The 21,969-nt window shown below is 48.8% G+C and overlaps 1 protein-coding gene across 2 annotated transcripts in view; it reads right to left on the bottom strand.

Annotated features, from left to right (window-relative positions):
* CACNA2D2 (calcium voltage-gated channel auxiliary subunit alpha2delta 2) overlaps positions 1–21,753 on the bottom strand; it is a 227,615-nt gene extending 205,862 nt beyond the window's left edge. For both annotated transcript variants that reach the window (XM_075159250.1, XM_075159249.1), the window contains exon 1: positions 21,393–21,753. In XM_075159250.1, coding sequence (XP_075015351.1) covers positions 21,393–21,517 — 125 coding nt within the window. In that variant the 5' untranslated portion in view covers positions 21,518–21,753. The remainder of the gene's footprint in view (positions 1–21,392) is intronic.
* Positions 21,754–21,969: the final 216 nt, after the last annotated feature.

Consider the following 21,969-nt stretch of genomic DNA (forward strand, 5'->3'; position numbering starts at 1 on the left):
ACATTCCTGCAGAGGCAACGCTGCCTCTTCTCCCCTGGGAGCCTGGCTGGGGAGGAGGGGAAATCCAGGGACGGAGATGGGTGAAGACATCTGCAAACCCACCCTTCTGCCCAGGCGGGGAAGCAAAGCCTGCAGTGGGACGCCAGTGTAAAGATAACGGCTCACAAACAGAGCTTTTCCTTTTTCAGTCAAACGTTTTATTTGCTGTCAAAGGTATATTCAGGTTGTCCAAAGCTACCTATCAATCTTCTGAAGTATTTTCACCAAAAATTAATATTTTTTACACAAATATGCCTTGAAACACCAAAACGGAAATTTTTTAAATTTTTTTTTTCCCCTCCTCCAGTTTGTCCAGTGAACTGAAAAAAAAATCAATTGTGTGCTCATACCCAGCCACAGGTCCGCGAAACCCCGCTGGGGACTTACGGAGCTGACACCTTTCCTTAACTCCCAGCTCTGTGCAAGATCCTCGATTTCAGCGACACCTGCCTGTGTCAGCTCCCTCCAGGAACACCTCCACCACCACAGCAAGGGAAAATTACCGCCCATCTTGAGCTGTATCCATCAACATTAACAACTGCTCATATCCGCATAAATGTCACATACGGCCAAGCCTTCAGAGAGGATTAGTTATAGAGGAAGACAGAGGCATCAGTATTACTCTGTTGGTATATGCAAAAGAGACACTGAGCTCTCAGTTGGGCTGGGATTTAAAGTTAATTTGAATTTAGTCAGCAGATTTGTTAAAAAAAAAAAGATTTTATTTTAACTTATTCCACCCCCTGCCTCCGCCCCAAGAAGTACTACTATTTTAGGGAAAAGCCGTTGGATTTTTCATTCATGAGAAAAACTACAATTCCCTTTAATTGTGCAGCCTTATGATACCTGGCTCTCAACCTTACAGACCAGCAGTTTCCCAAAAAGTCCAGCTAAGCCTTGCAGTACAAGCTTTAGACACCACTATTAAAAAACAAAGTGTATTACACTATCAAAAAAGGCAGGAGGGGATTTCTGCGTAGCTGACACCAGGTTTCTAGGTTAAAAAACGTAATAGCAGAAGCAGCTTCTGGTTTTGGTGTAGTATGGCTATACGAGAGCTTTTGTCAGTGGTAGCAAAAATTCTTTTTTCCAACTAGCACATCCCTGACGCGCACCACAGCACTGGCAAAAGCCCTTGCGTGTCTCTGACCCATTACTATGTCCCCCTAGCCCTGGTAATGTCCACGACCAGAAGTCTTCAGAGTGGGCCACATCCCAGAATTTGAGGTTTCATCTCACTTGCTGTATGCTCGGTTGAAAGCTGCCATTTAAAAAAAAATAAAAATACATAAACCCCATTATTATTCTGTCTCAGCCGACCTTCTGCCTCTTGTTTCTCTCCCACGGCCACTGTACTTACATAAAATTTTAAGACGACCGTAGCAAGGATGAAGAGGGTAAAGAAACTGATAGCCCATTATGAACAGGGAGATTTCTCTTTGAAGCGTGTCTCGTATGGAAGCTGTAAGCAATAAGACATGACAGTGGCTGCCTTCCTGGGCCATTACTGCACGCCTCAGGTGGCGTTACAGGGCTTGAGGAGCGATAACTCCTCCAAACACGCAGCCTGGAGTGCCCTACTGCTCTTGTGAAATGGCATTTACAAATAAAGCATAAAGAAAACAGCTGATGCACCGACCGGGAAGCCACTAGCAGGGATGTAGCGCTGCTCACAGAAAGCCACCAGGCCCCCTTTATGAGCCATGTGCGCAGCCTCCCCCTTAAACCGAGTACCACTTTAGTGTCCTCTGTAGTGAATTAAGGCCGGCGAGGAGAAAACCTTTGAGCTCAAGTATTTGTGATTGCACTCAGCAGCTCTGTGCCTACAGGAACCGCGTGCAAGGAACCTGGCAGCCCCGCCACCCCCTGTCCCCTCGTTAGCAGTGACATGCGCAGCACATCCCAGCGATCCCCATCACCTCAGCTAGCTCTGCCTTTGCTGGGGAGTCTCCATAGGACTCTTCCAACCTAACAACTCTACAGCTATCGTATGCACAAGCATGATCACACGCATTCAGGATATACATGAAAAATCTCTTGCCTTGAAAAAAAAGGTTTTGTTTCCTTCCCCTGTATATTTTACAGCCTCCTGTGCAACGTTTAAGGAGGGACATAAATGATTTTTGAAAACACAACACCATTTATCACTGCCTCTCCAAAGAAAACTACAAAAATGCTAATTGATTTCATAATTTGCATATTTGATTTTTCCTTAAGATGAGATAAAGCGGGCTTAAAAAAAGCAGCAGAGCTTCAAAAATATTTACTGTGACAAGCAGCACATCAGGAAGCAAATCACTGCTGCTGCAGTCGGGGCCGGGAAGCAAAGCATCCCGCCTGTCCCACGCCTGCTCAGCGGGCGCCCGTCCCCTGCCACTGGTGACAGCAACCCTCGCTTCGGGTTAGGGCACCTTTCATGCTTTAGGTGACCCAGCCAAGCACTTGCAGAGACTTCTGTGCATCTCCGCGTTGGTTTGTGAGGCTACACCACTGCTCCAGCTGCGTGGCTTCGGAAGAAAATGAGAACTGCCTGGAAAGAGAGGGGACAGGCTGTCCTCGGCCCACGCCCTCCCACACTTGTGCACACACCAGACGGCAGCCTGGAGTCCTGGTCTTCTGTGCAGAAGCTGAAGACATTGGCAGCCAGCGCAAGCCACGCACTGACAGCCCGTGGCCAGCACCACGAGGACGCACCAGCCCAGGGTCACTCTGCCCCGGGGTGGCCCAGGGTCCGTGGGACAGACCCTTCGCGGGCTGCCGTCGCACCCCTTCGCGTCTAACCTGGGGGGGGTAAGGCAGTTACACAAACTACTCATGAATATAAGCCTCGTTGCAAGCGGCCTCTCACAAAAGCACAGGGAAAAGAGAAATAAGAGGAAAGAAAATCCGTTTTCTGCTTGAGGACACTTATTTTTTTAAAGCAGCCTTAGGAGAGTGCTTGTTTGGCTGCGAGCAAGAGAGGGTGTTTAAAAAAAAAAAAAAAGGAGACTCTGTCCTTTTCTCTTGCTGCCTTCCTGGCCCAAAAAATAAGAGAAAGATTCACACAAACATGAAAGGGCAAGAGGAAAAACTAGTTGCTCCGTAGATATGCTGCCCCAAAGCTTACAGAGAGTGTTCTGTGCAAGCGTCTACACTTCACGCCGTGTGTTCAGCCAAGAATGCTTCTCTCTGATTCATACGCTTTGGTTCAGTGCCCAAATATTGCTATTTAATACGGTTATTAATTACTGTGTTGTCTAATTTTTGCTGTATAGGAACTTCTTATAATTGGCTTATTCCTTCAAGATGCTTAATCCTTTAACTATAATAGCGCATGTGTCAGTGCGCACGCGTGCATGTGTGTGTGTGCACGCTCATGCCCCCTAAGTTTCCTTAATTTCTTACACACCTAGGCTGTAAAACCCCCCATGAGCCAATATTTACCCGTCAAGGAAAAACAAAGTTGCCTTTTTTCTCTTTTTGAAGATACAACTTCCACAGAGCACCTGCTTCCTTCAGAACAACCAGATAACTTCCTGACCATGCTTCCAGACATTATCAAGCCTCCCACGCTGTCATTTTATGACTCCTTTTTAATTTAAAGTATGTGCACAGGTGTTTATATAAAGGAGGGGTGGGAAAAATTTGCCTGCTGGACTAGTCTTGTCTTAATATTTGTCAAGACATTATTCACCTCTACCATCTGGTCCCCCCTATAATAAGCATGCATCTTTGACGTTATTATAGGAGGGAAGGAAGGGACAAACGAATATTAAAACTATACCCAAGGAAGACCTCTAAGAAACATGAAGGGGAAAGATAGTGGGATAGTGTGTTCTACATTCAGCTCTGTCACCAAATTACTTTGTTCTCCTTGATTCACACACTAACTTTCTGTGCCCGTTTCTTTGTCCCATCTTTTGTCTGCCTCGGCTTTACAATTTTTTGCAGCAGGGTACGTCTTGCAAACAAAAGCAAGTGCCAAACCCCTACCAGATCCATGCTGATCCCAGTTTGATGCCCCAACAAGTATTACAATACAATAAAAAGGGTAACTGGGGAGTTTTCTCAACCTGCAGGATAGACAGAGCTGGGCAAGAAGCAAGGGGAAAATAGTCTGACAATTATACAGAAAATTTGTGTTTCATTAACATTTCCTGAGCACAAATATTCTTGTAGGTACCTGTGGGAAAACCAACAGTAACCACCAACATGTCACCAATGACATTCAGGGCAATAGGAAAATTGTAAAGGATTTCTCCATCAGAAAACAGAAGCATTAACCATTTAAGGTCTAACTCCACCTAGAACCAGAACGGGTCGCAGGTGTGCAGTCAGTCAGACATGTGGGATGGCAGGGGCTTCGGGGATTCCTCTCCCTCCATCAGTTGCACTGGGACACCTAAACACCTGAGCCCTCTGCATGAAGTATTGTCTAAACTGTTCTTTAAACCCTCCACCGAAGGTGAACCCAAGATCCCCACAGTACCTTTTTCCAGTTCCATTTTTCACCATGCGGTGAAAAAGTTCCCTTCTTATCCACCCTAAATCTCACCCCCCTCTTCCCACTTATCCCACCTACAGCAGACACTGACAAATTCTTACGACAAGCTCCTAAGAACTGGAAGATCATTATTCTGTTGCATCCTTTGCCCTTCGAGTCTTTATTTTTCTACTCCAAACTCAGTTTTTTCCAGCTTTCCCTCTTCTGCACTGTTTTCTAAACATTTCATCCTTTTTGTTGCCCTGCTCTGGATTCTCTACAGTTTACCTACACCCCCAAAGGCTCGTGCCAAAAAGTGAGATCGGGTACTCCAACAGCAGTCAAACCCAGTGCGAAGAGGAAAACATCACCTCCCCAGCCTTGTCCAAGAAACTACTGAACACTGTAGAGTAAGTGTGTCCTTCTGCTAGGACAGCACTTTATGGACTCAGTTTGTGATCCACAATAATTCTCAAGATCTCTTCTGCCACACTGTTACCCAGACAGATATTCTTTATTCTGTATTTGTACATTGGATTTCTCCCTCTTAAGTGCGGCACTTTGCATTTGTTTTCGCTGAATTTCATTTCGCTGATATCTGGCTTGCCATTCAATTTTTCTAGATCATTTTGAATTCTGATAATGCCTTCCAAAGTACATCCAACCCCTCCTAGCTCAGTGTCGCCTGCAAATTTTATAAGCACATTTCCCATTCCATTGCCTAAGTTATTAATGAAACTATTGAATAAAAGTAGGTCCGGGGCAGATCCCTGCAGGACCCCACTTGAAATGCCCTCCCAGTATGACAAAGAGCCACGATAACTATTCTTTGAGAGCTGTGTGTCCAATCAAAATATCTTGAATTTCAAACTTTACAAAAAGCTGATTTGGAGTATTTGATATGCAAAGGAGCTGGAGGCCAAAGGATAATTCAGTGAATAATTTAAATCCTAAGAGCAGGTTTGAGGAAAATCGCAATCTGTTGGTGGATGATTTGCCAACAGAAAGAGGAAGCAGAAGTCACTGAATGTGTTAGCTGGTACGTTTGCCCGGCAGTTATGCGAAAGGGCCCACCCAGGCACTGCATTCTTCTGACCAAACGTGTGCACGCACCTCTCGTCGATACAGCAATGAAAAGAACAAATGGCAAAGCAACCACCGTAAATATCTTCTGCAGACCGTACGGCAGAGGAGAGCGCTTTCCCAAAAGGCACTTCCAGCCATGAACCTCATCATGGAGTTCCTCCCATCCTTATCAGCCTAAAGTTCATCTTCAGGCCATCACCCAATGGTGCCGCCATCCTGTGACAGATACTTGGACGTTGAGTGTTACTTGGCAGGACCTCCATATGAGGACCCCCAAATACACTGGAAATGTGCAAGAATTAATCCTCACAGTCTTACGGGGTAAATTTGATCTCAGCACATTGCCACCAACTCATACTTCTGTAGGCAGAAGCAGAACTGGGCACCTCGAGATGGTACACTCGTTTGCCGTTTTCAACTGGGAGACAGAACCAGTTCAGCAAGAAGTCCCCTGCCACGCGGGGAGTCTAATCAAGCCACTTACCACTGTATAAGCAAAACTGAATTTGGTTGCCTTACAACAGGAATAAATTAATTACTGAATTTACGTCTGGAGATCCAGATCGACTGTTCCTGCTGCTATGGGGATGGTCCTGCGAATGGGAACTTTAATGGGTGGCTCATGTACTTTGACCCCCGTGTGACGGCGGCAGAAGCACCAGCACGCAACTCCAGGGCTGTAACACAAGCAAAATAAGCCAAAGGCAATGGGTACCATTACTGGAGCTGTGCTGGTGATACCAGCAATGTGCTACCCGAAACAATTAACGGTTTTGTTCGGAGCCAAAGCCAACCTCATGCCTTAGCCTCCCTGCTTTTTTGAAAGCTATGCTCTTCTTTTACATCTTGAAACTAGATTTCTATGGCACACTTGCTGACGCGCAGCAGGAGCGAGAGAAGCCCGTGGGTTCCACCATGTTTGTGCTCCCGTCGCGCAGGATTAGAACTGGGCTCCTGATCTCAAAGTCTGTCACAAACCTGGACTTGCAGCACAATGAATTAATAAATAAGTGAATAGGTGTCAGTTTTATGAAGCGCACTACCTGCATAAATTTCACCCAGCACAGCCACTTTTCATTTTCGGCCCCCCTTGAGACCCCAATGGCTGATAACTCTTGCACGTCGCTTTGCGACCCATTATACAGATGAAGTTTTATGATAAAACCTTCCTCCTCGCTGACTCCTTGTGTTCTACAGATGCAATCTGAGTGGAGGCTGAAGAGATCCCATCCCCCAGAGCAAAGATAAGGTTACGGAGGGTAGGTCTCAGTAAGGATTTTGCAAGCTGCATGAATTATTAAAGTCCTTTATGATATAATGACAGACATATCAGGTTATTTGTTTATTCTGTGTATAATTCATGACTCTCTTGGGAGCTAGACAGAAGTAGGCTAGCTTGTTGCATCTTCTTGTTCATTCCAGTAAATCCTCATCCCCAGATGGAAGGCTGAACCACCCCGGAAGACAAAACAGCCACACCTTGCAGGATCTGCACTTTCGGTTGGAGATGGGAAAGCTTTTTTCACAGCCTGGAGAAATAGTGAAGCTGTCACTTGATCACATCAGGCTAGAAGACAACACTCCGGGTAGTGTTTCTGTATCGTGCCACCAGAACACTGTCACCTAAAGCATATGTAAACAGCTTTGTGATCAGATGCTATGAGTTGCCCCGTGCTCCTGCATCATCGCTGAGCAACAGCAGGACTATCCAAGCTGATGCAGGCTCCTGCAAGACTTTAGGACAGTCCATAACAATCACCTCCTGGCTATGCAAATAGTAAAACACTGGACAAAGCAAAACAGCTCCCCTTGCTGGGGTCATTTGTGTAAAGAGTCTGGTCAAGATAAGGGGCAAAGCACGAGAAAGGAGTGCCATGTCCTGATGCCTGGAATGGAGTTTTGAATACATACATTGTAGTCGTCTCTCATGCCTCTAGTGAGGGAGAGACGTTGTGCCATAGTGGCAACCAGGAAATAAAGGATTGACTGGAGCCCCCGACAAGAAGGAGCTTCCCAACGTGCTCTTGTTCACGCAAGGCACCCCACCAACGATCTCCTACGGCCAGGAAGAGTCACGCTACTGTGGAGGGCTGCTGCGGAACACAAACGTGGCCAAGCTGAAAATGGCACACTGGGTAACTCTTATAGCCACAGGACACCGGAGGGCTGCTTTCAGCACCCACCCTGCCCATTGCAGAGTTCAGCTGCTCAGACTAGGCACACAACGATTGATCTGATCACTAAAACACAAGCCACATTAAGGAGTCTGATAGAGGACTACCGACTAGTCAGACCTCTGCTGAATTTGTGTCTACAACTTCTCTCCTTACCAAGAAAAGATATCATTAACCTCTGCCACAAAGACCTCCTGCTACAAGAGCTATTTAGAAGCATCCATTGCCCTTATTCTTCGGCCTCTAACCACGCTAATCCGAGTCTCCTGGGGTTTTTGGAGTAGCCTCTCACAGCACCATATGCAACATTCCTCAGGGGTTTTCTGGGTGCCAGTCACTAGATGTCTATCTAGCTAAATCCCCCTCTTAAACAACCCCGCTCCCCACCATCCCCTACCTGAGAGATTCTTGGCTCCTAAGAGAGCGATGTAATCATTGTTATTATGAAGCACTTAGCAATGCTCACTCATTGCATCTCTCACCAGCCAAACACCCAGAACACTGTTATTTCCTATGCAGTCGCCTTCATTTGCAGCAGCTCTTCATTGTGTTAGTCCCTTTCAGCAATGAAAGAAAAAAGGGGTGGGGGTGGAGAGCATTAAAAAAAATAAATAATAGCTTACTGCATTTTATGCCATTACCTCACTACTTTGTGATACACATCTAAAAGCTGTCTGCAAGACCTCTCCTGTTGTAAGGTAGCATCCAGACATGCTCTGAGGCAGGGATAGTGGAAGCATTAAGCCCAGTTCGGTTTTGTTCCAGTGCTGCTGCATCACTCAGAGCACTTCAGCAAAGGGATGAAGCCGGCAGCTTTCACAGGTCACCTCCTTTCTCCTTCTCCCCATCCAGCTGGGACAAACACCGCTCCCTCCACAGGGAAAAAGCATATACATACAACCTTTCCTTTGAAAAGGATCCAAGCCTATTGGAATGCAAGTGACTGAACCACACTGGAAATACTCAGAAGGTACTACAGGATTTGCTAATCACGCTCAGGACGTCGGTCCATCAGGCTCAGTTTCCCCATCCCCAGCCGCAGACAGCTTTTCACCCCAGAAAGGATGTGCCGCCTGTCCTGGAGGACCCCGTGGAAGGAGGATGCTGTGCTGGAGCACCTTCAGGAACGAGGATGCTGGGCCAAGCGCTTTGGAAGTTCCCCCTGCTGCCAGAAAACACCACTCCGCAACAAACTGTCTTCCCTTTCAAAAGGGAAGGGTCACCATTAAACGCCACTGGAGCCTAAGCACAGATGTGTCCCTTTCCTCGCAGACGCGGTGCACCCACAGCCTCGCTTCACAATTACCGTAGCTACCGTCCACATTCCCTCACCACCGCAATACCACAATTAAAGCACAGATAGTGCAACGGCCCATCGAACATCATTTTGAAGGGGCTGATCAACATTAAACTGCCAAATCCTCCTAATATGCCAGACAAAAGTATTTCCCGTTCTTTTTTCAGGAGGGGAGAATGGAGCTACAAAGGTGAGGCAGTAGTCTCAAATCCAGACAGGCTTTTGGGAGCAGAGTCAGGACGGCAGCTCAACCTCCTGACGGCAAATTTGCTGTTTGCCCTTGGAAGACAGCGCTCGAGCACCAGAGCAGGGAACTCGCACCCCTACGGATACCCCGTCTCCTCCCAGCCCTCGCACACAATATGCTCACACGTAACTGAAAGCTAAGGTGACAAGATAGTTCTCTCTTCTGCTTTTGTAAATGAGCATCGACATTAAAACCAAAAACACCTGACATCCCAAAACCCTATGAAGATAATGTTTTGGACCCTTTTCTCTAAGAGAGAAAAATCCCAGTCTCTAATGTGGTCTTCTCAATGGGGCCCGTGACATCACCAGCCCCTTTCTATTTAGAATAATGACTTCTTCCACACACCAAGAGATTTGAAATTACCTGTGAAATATATTTCCCTAGGCACAGGCTCAAGAAGCATGTAAATTACCCAGCTTAATGGCCTCTAGAATTTGAGACACACACAGGGAGTGGGAAATGTTCAGATGGTATCTCAGGTACCGTCCGAGGGGATAAACGTCCAAGGGATGGTCAGGAGCTCCTGCCCCACAGCTCCCCAGTAACCGGTCCCACTGGTGAGCGTTGCCATAAGGAGGCAATGAGCACAAGAGATCCAATTCTAAATGAGTGCATCATCAGCACAAAAATGCAATTTTAAAGAGAGCATTTTTTGGGAAAGGTGCCTGACCGTAATTTGCACGGCACAAGCAGCCAACGTAGGGCTTTTGCAGCGGAGGGCACCCATTTAATTTGCAAAAGCCCAGTGCTGGGCACGTTAAGCACTCGGCAGCAAGCCCTCTCGCCCTCCGCCTAACTGTACAGAGAACAGCACTGCCCAAGCTTTGACGTCCAGGCATTTGCCAGAGAACAGCGTCCTTCACAGAAGCTTTTCATCCACAAGGACAGTGCCCGCTCTCCCAACACCAAAGGGACAGACACTCTCCCTGGAGTCCAAATCCTCCTGGCCGCGTTTCTGTTCTTGCAGTTGAATCTGATGTCTTGTCAGTACGTGGCAGAAGAAACATTAATCCCGAAACGAAGAGCATGGGATTCATTCGGAGGAACAGAGGAGGAGGAATTGCGTGATACCGGTTGCATTTCCTGCTCCACCGCTGACGTATTGGAGTCCCTGAAGCCTTAGTTCCACCAGTAAAATGAGCAATAGGGAAGTGCAAGTGCTATTACAAAGCACGTGTAAAAAACTATTATAAGGAGTGGAAGATGGAGAACAGGACACGGCGCTCACACGGCAACGGGGAGGGGGGACAATCCCATGAAAGAATTACTTGTCTCCCCAGGGAACAAGCCTGAGGCACGCAAGCTTTGCTCCTGATGCTAGCCAAGACGGACAGGTTGGTCACCTTTTAAAGCGTAGTGGATAGAAAGTAGGCCAGAAGATCAACCGGGGATAAGAGAACACCTGGAAGATAGGCCTGGCAATGGGAAAATGGGCCAAATTCCTCAGTGTAAATCTCCTCAAAGCAAAGGTGTAAGACAAGGTCTTTGCTGAGTCTCTTCTAAAGAGAGAATCTGCCCTCATTCTCAGCCACAAGCATCTTGCTAACCCACATACTGCCAGAAGCTGTGGTATGGCAGCAAGATTAACACAGGAGCAATTTTAACAACAATTCCCAAGCTCGTTTCCTCACCCACAAGCATGCCATCAGGGGCTGAAGTCTGTCTGGACTCCTCCCAGCTACGTGTGCTCAACATTAACTATACGTCACTGCCAGTAACGCAAGCACTCCGCTATTCAGAAACTATTAGAAGATAAATACTAAACCTGAATATCACAGCAGTAGGAAAAAAACGAGAAGGAATGACATTGTAATAAATATTGTAGGCAAGCCAAATGAGGAGGCAAGGATAGTTTCACGTGGAAAGTTAGACAAGAAAAATACTGTATTCTTGGAATAGTCCTTGCTTTGGTCGTGGGATCTGGGCTTTTGTGCCATGAACTTCACAAACTTGAGGACGTTTCAACAACCTGCAGTTCACCCAGTACTGCAAGTTGGCTGCTCTGGTGCGGGATGAAACAGCGCTCTCGCCACCAATTCCCCCCAGCCCCTGAAGCACCGGGCTCGGCACATGAATCCTTCATCCAACAAGGGGCATACGCTTTTAAGCAGAGAAACTGCAGGTATCCACATCACTTGTGGCCCCAACATGGGCCTCGGGTAACGCAACAGCTGGAGCATCTCGCCCGCAGCCCAGAGCGGGTCCCCTTCCAGCTCACCACCACCACACCGCAATCGCTCTGCTCCTCCTCCGCAAGAAGGACAGGGACCATTCACGAAACCTTTCGTTTCTGCAGCTGCTTGGGTTTCTCTGGAAGAAACTTCACATACAGGAATCCTCACGCTATCTTGTGGGGTCTAATAATAACTGAAATAGCACAAACACAGCAATAGGTAGATTTAACTAAGAATGAAAGTCAAGTACTACTCAAGCTACCATGAAAAGACCACATCTTTTTTCTGGCAAGCGGCAAACCTACGCTCGCACCAGCCGGCTGTGGCTCCAGAGAAAGGCCAGGGTCTGGCAGCCGCTTCCCGATGAGAAGGTGGCCGTGGGCTCGCTTGCCTAAGAGTCACCAAGTAAGTGACATTTATTAAGTGGCCCTTATAAAATAAAAAAGGCCGCTTCCAGCACACATAATCACATTCACAAACTGCACAAACCAGCAATGCTTTCAGCACCAGGCTCCACTTGGAGCGGTGGCAAGAGAGGAAAGGCAGGAAAAGAAGATTCCCACACACCAGCGTTGCCACCGGCACCGCTCCACGCGGAGTGCCGGCCTCGGGACGCAGCCTCACCGCCGGCTCGGTAACGCTGTGCCCGCTCCAGCAAACACGGCACCAGCAAGGCTGTCAGGACAGGGCTGGAAGAGAGGGGGAAAGGCACGAGCTAGCTCACCAGCCACAACGGCTAAGCGAGCCCTCGTGCCAAGACGCAGCTGGCAGAGCCCTTCCGAACCCGGCTGCTCCATCCCCGGGGCTGGGCAGGGAGCGCAGGGAAGCGGAGGGGGGGTTGAGGGTATGAGGGTCACCCGTGGAAGGAGCCACTTCTCACGAAAGGGCCCCAGCCCCTAGCAGGCGGTAGGAGTGAGACAGAGCTGGGTAGATTTTTCTCTAAAGTAAAGACTAGATCAAAACAAATAAACCTGGCGAGGAGCAAGTGACACAGAAGAGTTCGATTTAGCCTTAAGATGATGGGTAAAAAGGCGGTATTGATGTCAGAAATGCCAACACAATATTTTTGTTGCCAGGTCAAACAGGCGGGCAGGTGCTAAATGGGGTTATTTAGAAACCGGGACCAAAGCATGGGCAGATAGCAGATGTGTTAGATGCATTTCTTTTCTCCATCTCACAATAAAAAAATCACATCAGAAGCAACCACAACCACCACGATATTTAAGTTAAAGACAAAGGCCTGAAAGTTGTCCCCGGCATAATCCCACAGCATCGTTACACTAGGGATGAATTTGGCCCAGCATCTCAAAAAATTTTTTGACGTTTCTCAGCTTTTAAACCTAACGTAGCCGTAGCAGAGTACAGCAGGCAAGACCGACAAGAGCAAATTCTTCTGCATCGTAACAAATCCAACATCAGGAAGAATGGCTCAATCGCAGCACACAGCCAAGGAGGGGCACGAATCCCTGCCTGTGCACAGAGGGGGCCCCTTCTGGGCTGATGCTCTTTCGGTCTGCGCTCTTGGAAGTGCTGTCAATCTGTGGGAGGCAAAATAATGTCATCAGTTTGGTCACTGATCAACAATTATTAAGATTTCCCAGCAAACAAAAACAGAATAAATAAAAACCAAGGGCTGCGTGAAGAGAAAAATATTGGGGTTTTTTTTCATTTTCATGTAATCTGCCCTCCTTGCCAGAGCGGGCAGGGGAGGAGGGGAAAGCAGAGTACCCACAGAGCTGCGACGCATGCCTAGCTCACTGTCCTGGAACTCTTTTCAGCTTGCAGGTCTTGAATAATTAAATGCTGATTCTTCCACCCTTTCTTCCCCTGGTGTGCATGACACGCTGCTGCAGAAGGTTCACTTTTACCTGGGCAACGGGCATCCCTCCCCCTGCAGAGGTCCTGGAAGCACCTGAGCCCACACAAGACATTATTTCCCCCCCCCCCCGCTGATCCCAAGGATGTGACACTGCAGTGAATGCTCAGTAGAGACCTCTAATTTATAAGACCACCTCAGACATGAGGAGATGGTACTTCGGCTCCTCTCGGGTCTACTGCGTTCGTTATGGAGCAATAAAATTCAACCACGCACAGCCCAGAATCTGACTCAATCTTCAACACCTGATAAAGTTGAATATTAGGTGCTTCGCTTGGCTTAAGTCTGTCTCTATTTTGGTGTCCATGTGACAGCTGCCAAAAACCTGACTGTGGAACCCACCGTACGTTAGAAATGCAAACAAGGCACTGCGTTCATGACCCTCACTGTGTCGTACCGTAGAGAAAGTGTTCACTGGCCACAATAAAGAGATACTATTACATAAAATTCAACAGAGATGAGAGTTCAAATACAATAATATCTCTGATTCAACAGAAATTAAATCAGTGAAAGCTTTATACATTTTTGACGCGTAAGTGGCTTATACAAGGTCAGCTCTGAAAAATATTTAGAAATATGCCTCTTGTCTTGTTTTCTTATTCGGAGGATGAATGTGAGCTCAGACTCTGGATACTGGATTCTCCTGGACTGAAGAACATTAAGTGCCCACTGGAGAAGAAACGGACTGACAGCAAACAGACCGGCAGCTTGCGACAAGAGGGAAGTTTCAGGCCCCAGCTCTGTTATGAGCTGAAAGGCATTGGTATTTACAGGGAGAATCATATCCTCATTTGTCCCTTCAATGCAGATGGATACAACACTCTTTCCCAATTCTTTCCACCGATTTAACTGTTTAAGGGGTAACTTTCTTTGTGCTTGGAAGGCCAAGAGGCTCGGAAGCCTGAAAGCACGGGGGAGGCTCTATTTATCTACAAATCAGGTAGGCAGAGGCAGCTACACCGCGAACCTGCACGCTGCCGGCCGCATCGCTGATTTTTAGCTCTGAAACGGTGTTCCAGCAGGGAGCGAGGCAAGCCGGCACGCTGCCGCCGGGACTCAGGCTCTTAGGGCCCTCGCTCTCCCTGTTGGATAGCACCCACCTAACGCTCCTGCGGGCCACAGCGCTTCCAGGTCATCCTGAGCAGATCCCTCTGCTCCACAGCCACGTGCTCCGCACGCTCGCAAGCCTTCCAGCCGCCGAACGCCGCTCAGAAAAGCCTGGCCGATGCTGGCTTCATCCTTCATTTGGTGGAACTCAGAGAAGGAAACCTTGCCGAAACGAGTAGATATTTTAAAGAAACTACCCCTGCAAATAACATTCCTACGGAAGGGAAGCTGCCAGCATTTTGGTCATGAGACTTTCACCCTTCTCTGTCCTTGCATCTGTACTCCCCATCCTCCCCCCCCCCCTTCCCTGAAGCATAAGTTGCTTTCTAACACTACACAGATTTTTGCTCCAATGCACAGCGTGATCTAACTAATTCGCACTTCATTGCTCTGCACACCTCATCATTTGCACATGAAAACAGCAGTCTCTCTCCATCCCTCCACTCCCTGCCTCTTCCTTCCTCCTCCTCCTCCATCCCCCACTCCTGCACCTTCTCAGCAGAACTCTACCACGGAAGCTGCAGTGAAGAGGCTCACGTTACCAGGACTCCATTGCTTTCACAAAATTTACCAGCGTGCTGTGAAGCCTCATAAATAATTCAAGATAGACAACCTTTGTCAGGTAAATGAACATGCCTTTTGTAATCCGTCGCTCCGGGTTTTCTATCACGGCGACACATAAGATACATACAGTCACTGTAGGCACAACCTATATTGATTCATGGATTCCCCAAGCAGGGGACAGGGTGGCAGAACAGTTTTGGCACCAGCAGCACACAAGGAAATCCAAAGTCTGTCCAGGGCTTCAGAGGATTCATACCAGATACCCCCTGGGGCAAGAGTAGCTCCAGCCTAGTCGTGGAAAGAGCAGCTCCATTCCCGCCCTTGGTGGGCAATGAAAGAAGGATCATCATCGGGGGGGCAGGAGACTTGTTCATATTAAAAGATCTCCTTTCCACTGCAAGGACTTCAGGAACTTTTGACACAAATCAGAGCTAAAAATCATGTTGCATCCTGTACTTTTTGGGTTTAACTCCACGCCCTTCGGAGGTGTTACTGCACAAAGGCATTTGGCTCATTCCAGACATGCAAACTCAACTTCTGTTTTGGCAACTGCGCCCAAGGCTTTATCCTCATCAGAGCTATTGCACTAAATGGTTTATATCCCTATTTAGCACCCAATCTGATTGCTATCAGCAATTACCTCCTCTGGAGTTCTCAGCCTCAAGTAGAAGCAAGGGGAGGCCGCCTGATCCCGGTTCTCCCGCAAGGCAGTTTCACATGGTCCTGGAGAAAACAGCAGAAGGTGTCCTGCACTGTCCCCTCCCGACTGAGAAGGAGCTTCCGAGGAGCCTAATCACAGGCAAGAATAACGACCTTGCGCAGAGTTAATGAATAGATACAGAAACCACAGACCGTGCAACCTTTGTCTGGCCTGACGCCATTCAGATCCCCGTGTCTCTTGCCCTGCAGCCCTTCCACCGTCACAAGCTGATCTGGCTAAATATCCTCATCGCTCGCCCATCAATCAATGCGAGAAACACCTTGCTTTACAGCGGAAGAATTAATCCTTTGCTCTGGGTAAACACCTTTTATTTCTTCTGATATTTATGACCAAAAGATAATGGCTGAGACAGGATTGGAAGGGTCGTAGGACGGCTGTCAAAGTTATGAAGAAAATCCACGTACATTCTCTGAAAGATCAAATGATCCAGCCTAAAGAAAACCATGCCAATGGCTTGTTGATACAAACCAACTCTCCAGTAACACCAGTTTGTACAACCCCATTCCCCATGCAACCCAGCAATAATAAACTTGAGGATGAAGGCTAGATTACAGGAACAGCTCTAAAACAACAAAGTGCTACCAACACCCCAGAGAGGAAAAAATAATTTTGCTAACAAAACGCATTTTGCTTTCAGGAGGCTCCTGGAAAAGTAAATATCGAAACATTCAGATACTGTCCTTTCTTGCTGAATATTTCACTCAAGTATTTTGCTTGGTGACGACTTTTTCTTTTACTTCATCCCACTTGAGTAATTCATTGGCTGAAAAGAGCATTGTCTAAACCGTACGGTTTGTGCACACGTACAATGTTCCACTCTACAGATGCCCCAGCACTTAAGCCCTCAAGAGCCTTTCTGATGGTTTTTGAAGCCAAACACCAGGAAGCTCGTTCAAGGATAAATTTTCAGGTTTCCATTTAGATCCTACATAACCACCTTCAGCTTTTAAGGGGCTGTTGCATCCATGCATACAACACACATAAAGCTTCTTTACAAGGAAGTTTCTGAACTATGCCTGTCAAACACCAAGCACGAGCCCATTTCTACCCTCAGGTCTACGTGCAGGAGCCTTATTGATTTCAGTGGGAACCCACACGCTCTCCCAAGAGAATTTAAATCAGCAATTTTTCAATGTATACTGTTGAAAAACTCAAACTCCTGAAACCACAATCTTGAAGGGGATCCCTGCAGGCAGGGTACGGTGTTGAGGTGTCACAAGGACAGGCAAGAAAGTGGTAATGCCCTGCTCTGTGATGCCTGCCCCTTCCCCTGCAATACCTGAGCAGGAAGCATTCAGGAACGGTAACAGGAATGCAAAAAAATTTAAAAAATGCTAAAGAAATATTGCAAGTGGCTTTTAAAAAACATCTAGTCCTCTCCCTGGGGCTGTTCTTTCACCTCTGGGCAGTTCAGGGCGCCTCTCCGCACCCCAAGGCGGATTCTGCCACTGATGCACAGCCCACGCGGGGCTGTTGCAGGGACACTGGGTGTTTGTGCCTCCACTGGGTCCCAGTTCTCACGGGGGCCGCTCAGCCCTCGCAGGGATGGAGCGACGTTATCCGTCAGTCACTCACCGGGGTAGATTGCCCTCCCAGGGAGCTGTCTCTCTGCTCAGCAGAGTGTAGCAGAAGACAAGCAGGGCCATTTCCCCACTTCTTCCCTGCTCCTTTCCAGACAAGTTCCCTTCCCAAGCATCAAAACCATAACTGGAAGAGATTTTCTGACTGCACAGCAGGTGGGCAGTAGAACAAGAGCAGGAGCTTCCTCTACATGGCATCCCGCAAACCCTAAAGCGTCCAGTCCTAATAGAGTTATTTATTTCAAGCCCTGCTAGCCCAGATGTGCCATCACTACCAGCATCATTAACCTCATTTGGGGTGAAATGACACAAGTACAAATGAAAACCTGCTAAAAGGAAGCAATTAATTTGGTAGAGGCAGCCTCAAGACCACCTTCCAGTGGTGATGGGCACCTATTAGGCCTTATTGCTCTCAGCAGGAGCCCTCACTGCTCACTACCCCACAGGAGCACCGGTAACACCTCCCGCTTGCTGCCCAAAACTACCGTCTGCATCTGACAAGTGCTAAATCTCACGCCGGAGAAGCAGGACCGGACCCTGGTCCCCAGGCTGGCGCCTTCCCCTGCAGCCACCCCCTCTCCGCTGGCAGGTCCGAGATGCCCCGCAGAGCAGCGATGAAGCCAAGCCTCACCAGCGGACGCGCAGCAATTCTGCGCACACCTGCTTCCTCACAAGAAGCAAATGGCTCGCCACCCTCTAGCAGATGGCAATTTTCTTTCAAGTCCAAGCGACAAAAAGCCTTTCTGCGAAGTGAGGAGGGGGTCTGTTCTGCTCCCAGGCGGCGGTACCGGCAGGCGCGTTCTCCAGCACTCACACAAGCCCCACTGGCAGGAGGCGACGGCAATACAGGTGCAGGATCCCCCTGACTGACCAGGCTTTCCATCATCTAATGCCGAATCTCTCAGAAATTCAAGCAGAGGTTGTTACCGAGCTGCCACAGGAATCCCTCTGCGTACTATTCAAAAGAAAAATTAACTGCAACTAACAGCCTTTCCTTCCACAGCCATTAATCCCGTCGACCCGCACGTTCTCGTACGTGACCATTCCTAAAAGGAGCCTTGTCAGTCAGTGGACATCACCTACGGCGCCCGCCCCAATGGGTTTGTTCCAATCTGGGATTCTGCTTTTTAAATCTCAGGGAGAAACTCCCCTCTGGACAACTGGCTGAGCCGAGCCTTCCTTAGCTCAGCATAAGATGATTAAAACCATGCTACCCAGGAGGAGAGAGATAAAGTGGAACACCAGCGATTTATCAGGGATAGAACCAAGAATCAACACACAGAACCACTGCGATAATTAATACAATTGTAACCAAAAAAAAAAAAAAAATTGTTCTTTGTTTTCTTCTTTTCCCCCCCTTAGGCAAAATATCCTAATCATTCAGTCTGCTGCCTGTCAGAATGAAACAGTTCTGGGGCTGCTTAAAAAAGCAGCCTCATTTTTGAGAGTCCTGTAGTGAAAGACGACTTAAGTGATTTACAGAGAAAGCCTCCAAAGACAAACAAGGTTTTTAATCAATGCTCCAAATCATTCGCTGTTGTTACAAGGGTGCCTTGTCCAAAGTAGGAGAAAATTGGCTCGTAACGGGAAGAATTCAGCAGCCCATCTTATCAGCTCAACTCCGCTTCTGACCGGCAAACCTTCCAAAAAGATTTAAGTTATAGCCAGCGTCTTTAAAAACAAGAAGGGTGCAGACAGGGAGCTATTCAGGTGGGAACAGTCAATTAAGGAGTGTTGTTCAAGCCCTGGTGCCAGCTACCATCACACTCTTTACTCCCATTAAATATTTCCTTCCCGAGAAACAACCACGGCAGCCCTAGGGCAGAGCTCGCAAGGCATTTCAGCCCACATGCTACAGCATTAACCTACTGCCCAGCAATTGTGCATCATCATCAAATATCCATTCCTGACCCTTCCCTTCTCTGGGTTCACAAAACAGGTCGTAAGGGGAATAAAAGGAGCAAGAAGATACCAGGTCAGGCTGAGGTCTTCCGTCCCTTCTGCGTCTCTTTGCCGGATGCAGCCAGACAGCGTTACTTCCCACCAGAGGCACGCACAGAATTAGTGGTCTTTTCAGGACCATTCCTTCATATTTGCAAGAAATTATGAATCTTTGCCACTGGGTTCAGTTTTTATGCGTCTTTCCTTTCTCAGTACAGGATCAGGCCCGCTCCGATACGACCACGGACAAGAGAGCACAGAGCTAACTAAATCTATCCTAGTAAAGCCCACCGAATTACGTGGAATAAAACTGCTTTGGCTTATAAACTGCACCAGCTTTTTAAACAATATAGATAACAATCAGTCTGGGTAAGGGGAAGGCCAAGGCATTATTTACAAATTATATATCTCTCTTAAGTATGTCTCTTCTCGTATAAGAGCCTTCTTATAAAACTTTCTGCAGTTAGAAAGAAATCACAGTTCTGACTTGTAAACTGGTACCCAGAAGAGATTTATTCTATAATACGATTCTGCGTTCCAAATTTGAGAGGAGAAAGCTTACAATCCCTGAAAAAGCTGCTGAAATATCAAAAACATCCCACAAACTTTATCTGTGCTTCACCACGTACATAATCTCCTTTACTTCCATAAGGATTCTCATGGAAGTAAAGATTATTCATGTGAGAGCAACGCGGGATCAGGCCGTAAGGCCATGGTACTTGGACAAGAACTGGCACGTTCCCTTTCCTCTCCTCCCCCTGTAGGTTGGCATTTCTCAGGGTCTTATTCTGAAGAATTTCTGTATTTACGTGACAGCAAGAAAAGGGAACCCATCAGCTCCCAAAGGTCAAAGATATTTAGAAATATGGATACAAGACCCAAAAGAATTCAGAATCTGTTTGAATGGGAGGTATTTCTGAATAAACAAGGCGTGCAAACAACCATGCCTTCGGTGAAGCCAGATATTAACACGGTAAGCTACAGCTCTCCCAAATAAACAATGCTGTTTCTTCTGCCGATAAGCCTTCTTTTCAGAAGGCCTGACTACATGCCTGTAAAAACGTACTTTGAGATCAAAGACGTTAATCTAAAAGGCTTTTGAAAATACTTCCTATGACATATATATATAAAAAACGTATTTCTATTCTTAAGCAAATCAAAAATGACAAGAAAATTGTGACATAAAGCAGTGCACATCCACTGGGGCAGCACAAAGTTAAGGGCAACACTGCTATTATTAACTCTATGTCATTGAAATCTTTCCCCACCTTCAGAAACGCAGACGGTAAGGACACGGTGTCAGCCTTTACTTTGAATCGTCTGGATTTTTTTTTTCCAGTGTCAATTGTGTCAACAAACCTCACCATTTCATAACGGAGATGACAGCCTCTTAAAATACATCTCGGCAAGATTTCGCATGGCTGTGTGGAGGGGGCCAGGGCTTCAGGGTTATCACGGTATGCAAGAGAGCCGAATGTGTTAGCAAATATTCCCAAACACTAACTTCCAAAACCCTCGCTTTCTTCCAAAAAAATCTATTTATATCCCTCCTGCAGCGACTCTCCAGTCCCCCACCCCCTCACCCAAAGGAGCTGCTTTCCGACTTTCTCTTTCCATAGATGACAGCCAATTTCTGTCGGTCCAGAGGGAGGGAGAGGAAGAACGGCCAGCTCGGATAGCCTGTGGAACTATCCATCGATTACTACTTTATGCTCAAACTCCGGTGGGTACGGCCGGGTGTGGGTACCGTACTGTGTGCTTGGAACGGGGGGGAAAGGGAGAAAAAAAAGTCCTTTTCCGTCTTTCCCCCCTCTCGCCACATTAACGCCTCCGTAGCCGCCCTGCACACCGGCACCCGCCGGGGAAGTTTGTGCTTTCCAGCAACTTTGGGTCGGTTCCTCGCCCCGGCAGCCGGCAGGGAGCGGGCGGGGACCCCCGCGCCCGACCGCATCCAGCGCGGCACGGCCCGGCCGCGGGCACCGGCAGCGCCCGCCGCGGCCCCGCCGCTGCCGCTCCCCCGCGCGGCGCCGGCAGGCCCCGGGGCGGCCCCGCGATGCGCCACCGCGCCGGGCCGAGCCGCGGCGGCGGGGGGGGGGTCCCGGCCGGGGCGGCGGCACTTACGTGTGCTGCTGGGGGAAGCTGTAGCCGTGGGCGGCGGGGGCGGCGAGGAGCAGCAGCAGGGCCAGGTGGCCGCAGAGGGCCGGGGCGACGGGCGCCGCGCTGCCGGTCGGAGCCGCCATCGCCATGTTTCCATTAACGGCGCGGCGGGGAAGGGGCAGAGGCGGCCCCGCGGGGCGGCTCCCCCCGCCGCCACTCGTGCGACGAGCGCGGCAGTCCTCGGCAGGGGGGCAGCGCCGCGCCGGCTGCGGGCACCGACCGGCGGCCGCTCGCCCGCTGCCTCTCCGCGGCGGCCGGCACTGAGCGCCCGCGAACCGCTACTTTCCCTCAAATAGGCGGGCAGGCAGGCGGCCCGGCCCGGCCCAGCCCGGCCCTGCCTCCTCCCCGCCCGCCTCCCTCCCTCCCTCCCTCCGGCCCCCCGCGCCGCTCCGGCCCCCGCCGCCCCGCCGCCGCCGCGCATGCGCCCCGCTCCGCGCGCCCCCCGTCCCCCCCCCGGGGCCGGTCCCCCGTCCCCCCCCGGCGGGGGGCAAGCGCAGGCGCCTCCCCAGGGCCCCCCCCACCGCCCCGACCAACGGGGGAC

This window comes from Calonectris borealis, chromosome 10 (assembly GCF_964195595.1).
Source record: "Calonectris borealis chromosome 10, bCalBor7.hap1.2, whole genome shotgun sequence".
Lineage (NCBI taxonomy): Eukaryota > Metazoa > Chordata > Aves > Procellariiformes > Procellariidae > Calonectris > Calonectris borealis.